Genomic DNA, 5787 nt, shown 5'->3' with positions numbered 1-5787 from the left:
CTTGACTCTTTATCCAGTTTGCCAGTCTGTGTCTTTTAATTGGAGCATTTAGCCCATTTACATTTAAAGTTAATATTGTTATGTGTGAATTTGATCCTGTCATTATGATATTAGCTGGTTATTTTGCTCATTAGTTGATGCAGTTTCTTCCTAACATTGGTGGTCTTTACAATTTGGCATGTTTTTGCAGTGGCTGGTACTGGTTGTTCCTTTCCATGTTTAGTGCTTCCTTCAGGAGCTCTTGTAAGGCAGGCTTTGTGGTGACAAAATCTCTCAGCATTTGTTCATCTGTAAAGGATTTTATTTCTCCTTCACTCATCAAGCTTAGCTTGGCTGGATATGAAATTCTGGGTTGAAAATTCTTTTCTTTAAGATTGTTGAATATTGGCCCCCACTCTATTCTGGCTTGTAGAGTTTCTGCCAAGAGATCCGCTGTTAGTCTGATGGGATTCCCTTTACAGGTAACCCGATCTTTCTCTCTGGCTGCCCTTAACATTTTCTCCTTCATTTCAACTTTGGTGAATCTGACAGTTATGTGTCTTGGAGTTGCTCTTCTCGAGGAGTATCTTTGTGGCATTCCTGTATTTCCTGAATTTCAATGTTGGCCTGCCTCACTAGGTTGGGGGAGTTCTCCTGGATAATATCCTGAGAAGTGTTTTCCAGCTTGGTTCCATTCTCCCCGTCACTTTCAGGTACACCAATCAGATGTAGATTTGGTCTTTTTCCATAGTCCCATATTTCTTGGAGGCTTTGTTCATTTCTTTTTACTCTTTTTTCTCTAAACTTCTCATCTCCCTTCATTTCATTCATTTGATCTTCAATCACTGATACCTTTCTTCCACTTGATCGACTCGGCTACTGAAGCTTGTGCATACGTCACGTAACTCTTGTGCCATGGTTTTCAGCTCCATCAGGTCATTTAAGGACTTCTCTACACTGTTTATTCCAGTCGTAGAGTGGAAGATTAGTAAAAGATTAGTCGTTCGTCTAATCTTTTCTCAAGGTTTTTAGCTTCTTTGTGATGGGTTTGAACATCCTCCTTTAGCTCAGAGAAGTTTGTTATTACCAATTGCCTGAAGCCTTCTTCTCTCAACTCGTCGAAGTCATTTTCTATCCAGCTTTGTTCCATTGCTGGTGAGGAGCTGCATTCCTTTGGAGGAGAAGAGATGCTCTGATTTTTAAAATTTTCAGCTTTTCTGCTTTGGTTTCTCCCCATCTTTGTGGTTTTATCTACCTTTGGTCTTTGATGATGGTGACATACAGATGAGGTTTTGGTGTGGATGTTCTTTCCATTTGTTAGTTGTCCTTCTAACAGTCAGGACCCTCAGCTGCAGGTCTGTTGGAGTTTGCTGGAGGTCCACTCCAGACCCTGTTTGCCTGGGTGTCACCAGTGGAGGCTACAGCACAGCAAATATTGCAGAACAGCAGATGTTGCTGCCTGATCCTTCCTCTGGAAGCTTCGTTTCAGAGGAGCACCTGGCTGTATGAGGTGTCAGTTGGCCCCTAATGGGAGGTGTCTCCCAGTTAGGCTACTTGGGGGTCAGGGACCCACTTGAAGAGGCAGTCTGTCCATTCTCAGATCTCAAACTCCGTGCTGGGAGAACCACAACTCTCTTCAAAGCTGTCAGACAGGGACGTTTAAGTCTGAAGGAGTTTCTGCTGCCTTTTGTTCAGCTATGTCCTGCCCCTAGAGGTGGAGTCTACAGAGGCAGGCAGGCCTCCTTGAGCTGCGGTGGGCTCCACTCAGTTTGAGCTTCCCAGCTGCTTTGTTTGCCTACTCAAGCCTCAGCAATGGTGGGTGCCGCTCCCTCAGCCTCACTGCTGCCTTGCAGTTGGATCTCAGACTGCTGTGCTAGGAATGAGCAAGGCTCCATGGGCATGAGACCCTCCAAGCCAGACGCAGGATATAATCTCCTGGTGTGCCGTTTGCTAAGACCACTAGAAAAGTGCAGTATTAGGGTGGGAGTGTTCTGATTTTCCAGGTACCGTCTGTTACAGCTTCCCTTTGCTAGGAAAGGGAATTCCCTGACCCCTTGTGCTTCCCAGGTGAGGTAATGCCCCACCCTACTCTGTGGGCTACACCTACTGTCTGACAAGCCTTAGTGAGATGAACCTGGTACCTCAGTTGGAAATTCTGAAATCACCCGTCTTCTGCGTTGCTCATGCTGGGAGCTGCAGACTGGAGCTGTTCCTATTCAGCCATCTTGGAACCTCTCTCATATATTGTATACTTATATATTATATGTTATATATTTATATATACATAATTTATATTATATGATATATAATATATATTTACATATTTAAAATATTTATATTAATTACATTAATATATTTATATATTAAAATATATAATGTATATATTTCCCTGTTTTTTATGGTCTCTTTGCTAACATGTATACCAGCCAGTAATATAAAAGCATTCATTCTCTTTTTAATTCTTTGGTTACCTTTAGTATTTGCAAAAGATTTGTAAACATCTCTCATGATCAAAAAATGAAACTAATTTTGCCTCTTTCGATCCAAATTTTTTGCTCGCCATTAGTATAATCTTGGTATTTAATCTAGCTTGTTTAAATTATTGTCTTGTAGTACATCTTTCATTTCTAGGATTAGTTTGGATAATGGTGTTCATTTTTGTTGATGATTTGCTTCTCAAATTAAATTCAGTATGAATTCACTGCCAGTCATGATTCTTTGACTCCTCAAATCTAGTTTGGGTTTTAAATGTTGATTTATCTCTTAGATTGAGGGAAATATATTTTCAGGTAGAAAAGAACTTTCTATACTTGAAAGTGTTTATGCAGTATTTTCTAAGTCTTTGCTTGTATGAGATTATCTTTTTAATCTAGTTTCGGCCATGAGCAGTAACTTGGCTCAGTATAAAATTCATGGACCCTATCCGTCTTAGTCTGTTTTCTGTTGCTTATAACAGAATACCTGAAACTGCATGACTTATAAAGAAAGGGATATGGAGGCTGAGAAGTCCAAGGTGGAGGGACTGCATCTGGTGAGAGCCTTAGTGCTGGTGCGGACTCTCTGCAGGGTCACTAGTGAGTCACTGGGCATGCTGTATACAGGCTCAGATCTCTTTCCCTCTTTATAAAGCCACCCATCCCACTCCCATAATAACCCATTAACCCATTAATCTAATAATCCATGAATTTTACTCTTTGTTCAAGGACTCTCATGGGCTGGCATTGTATTGAAGACACACGGCACCTCTTTGAGACACGGTTGAAACAACATTACGCATCCCTGTTAGTGTGGTTTCTTGGCTGTAAGCCGTCACACCAGCTGAGCTCTCAGATGAGTCATGATGACTTCTCTGCTGTCTGTTTCTGTGTCACAGGCTGGAAAACTGTCTGTTCACCTCCATCTGCTGCCAGGCCATGGCTTCCATGCTCTGCAAAAACCAACATCTGAGATATCTGGACTTGAGCAAGAATGTGATCGAAGTTGATGGTATTCTGACCTTACGTGAGGCCCTCTCAAGTCAAAAGAAGAGAAAGGAGGTCATTTTGTAAGTCTCCACTGGATTCCCTGTGCAAAACCAATCACCCAAGAGAAGCTCTTTGTAAAAAATGAGATGCTGGGCTGGGTGTGGTAGTGCATGCCCCTAATCCCAGCACTCTGGGAGACTGAGACAGGCAGATCGCTTGAGTCTGGAGTTCAGACCAGCCTGGGCAACATGGCAAAACCCTATCTTCTACTAAAAAATACAAAAATTAGCTAGGCATGGTGGTGCATGCCTGTAGTCCTAGCTACTCAGGAGGCTGAGGTGAGAGGGTCACTTAGGCCCAGGAGGTTGAGGCTGCAGTGAGCCGTGATCACACCACTGCGCTCCAGCCTGGGCAACAGAGTGAGACCCTGACTCTAAAAATAGAAAGTGAGATGGTGGACCTGGGATGCGATTCTTTCCGGTGTTGCTGCCATTCTGCTTTTGTTTCCTGGGGATTTATAGTTCCCTCCGTGTAGCTGTTCAAACCCCCAACTCCCACTTTTACCTAAAGGAACTGTTAACTGGGATTCACCTGTCTGATATCTTCTTTCTTGTCTTTGTCTTCTCTTTCTTCATTTCTTCACCTTTTCTTCCTGAACAACTGAGTTTGATGTTACCACTTACCAGCTACGTAGCAGTGAACAAGTCAATCTTTCTGAGCCTTGATTTGCTCATCCATAAAACTGGGATGGTGTCTTTCTCTAAGGAGATTTAATGATGACTGAAAGAGAAGTCACACACGCGGCACTTTGCACAGTGCCTAACACATGTTTTCAACCAGTGGTGGGTTCCGGGTGAAGGATACAATTTTTCCTGGTGTATTAGTCATCTATTGCTACACAATGAGTTACCTCAACGTTTAGTAACTTAAAGCAATATAAAGGCGTATTGTCTTACACAATTTCTGAGGGTCAGAAATACCACAGCGATATGACTGGGTGGTTCTAGCTCGTGGTATCCCCCGAGGTCTCAGTTGAGCCACTGGCTGGGGTTTGATGACGGCTGTTGAATCTGCTTCCAGGCTCACTTGTGTGGCTGTGGGCTGGGGTGGGGGGCCTCAGTTGTTCTCCAGGGAGTTGTTCATGACATTGCAGCTGGCTTCCTCCAGAACAAGAGGCTGAGAGAGGCAGAGGCAGAGGGAGATGGTGGCACAGAGAGATGACTGACAGCCCAAAACAGAGCCACAGTCTTTTATTACTTAATCTTGAAAGTGACATCCCATCACATCTGCCTTGTTCTATTGGCCTTACAGTCTAGCCCTGGTCCAGTGAGACAGGGAGCCATCCAAGGGTGTGATTTACAGGAGGAGGGATCATTGAGGCTCTCTTGGTTGAACCCCAAGGCACTTCAGATTCATTCCTGAGCTCCCGAGAGCACCCTATTCATTTTGACCTACTGCATGGGGCCAGGGTGGTCTCCTAGGTGCTAAATTTCTGTTCTAGAGGTTTTGCCTCCTTGTTTCAGGGCTGCAAAAGAAAACCAAATGTAAGAACACAAAACCTTGTTTTTATCCTTCCCAGGGAGAAGAAAGACAGTAATGAAGTGGATATGCTGGCAAGACTGGAGGGCCCTGCAGTGGAAAGAGACATCCTGAAGATAATACAGGACTGGAATTCTTAGCGCTGTGGTGAAGCAATAGGGATGAATCGACCTGGACCCTCTGGCGACTGATCTGGTGGCCCTCTGGGTATTTTTTTTCCTAATGAGAAATTGGGAAACAGTTGCCTATTTTGTGGGCCATCCTGAGTCTGTAATGGCTCCATTCGTTCTGGGAACTGGTGTAGGGCATGACCTCCAAATAACCCCATCAATGTTACGGAGTGTCATGTGTTAACACATAGATTAGTCACTGCGCTGGGGCACCAGGGTAAGGCGAGTTCAACCCACATCTACTCCTGGCTACCAAAATGTCTTTGAATATGTCATGTAAACATCTCCTCTTGGAGATATGTCTTCATATCTTCAAGGGTATTAGAAAAATTTAATTAAAAATATGCATGAATGCAACTGGAAATTTTTTAGAGTGTGATTTATTTACCGGTAGACTGGTCCATCAACTGTTAAGGAAGAAACTTGTTCCTTAACTTGTCTGGGGAAAGTGTGCACAAGGAACTTCTAAGGAAGATAATAAATGTAGCAAGTACTGGAAACAGGAAACCACCTCATGTTTAAGGAGCTCTAAAAATGAAGTGTAACTCTTTTTTTTTTTTGAGACAGAGTCTCGCTTTGTCGCCTGGGCTGGAGTTCAGTGGCCGGATCTCAGCTCACTGCAAGCTCTGCCTCCC

The 5787-nt window shown here is 43.5% G+C and overlaps 1 protein-coding gene across 1 annotated transcript in view; it reads left to right on the top strand.

Annotated features, from left to right (window-relative positions):
- The window catches only part of NLRP8 (NLR family, pyrin domain containing 8), a 48636-nt gene that overhangs the window by 35996 nt on the left and 6853 nt on the right, over positions 1–5787 (top strand). The window contains exon 9 of the mRNA XM_011932570.1: positions 3353–3523. Coding sequence (XP_011787960.1) covers positions 3353–3523 — 171 coding nt within the window. The remainder of the gene's footprint in view (positions 1–3352; positions 3524–5787) is intronic.

Source organism: Colobus angolensis, unplaced genomic scaffold (assembly GCF_000951035.1).
Source record: "Colobus angolensis palliatus isolate OR3802 unplaced genomic scaffold, Cang.pa_1.0 Scaffold96, whole genome shotgun sequence".
In the NCBI taxonomy this organism is placed as follows: domain Eukaryota; kingdom Metazoa; phylum Chordata; class Mammalia; order Primates; family Cercopithecidae; genus Colobus; species Colobus angolensis.
Note: the sequence above shows the minus strand (reverse complement) of the source record. Positions and strands in the feature narration are given on the sequence as shown.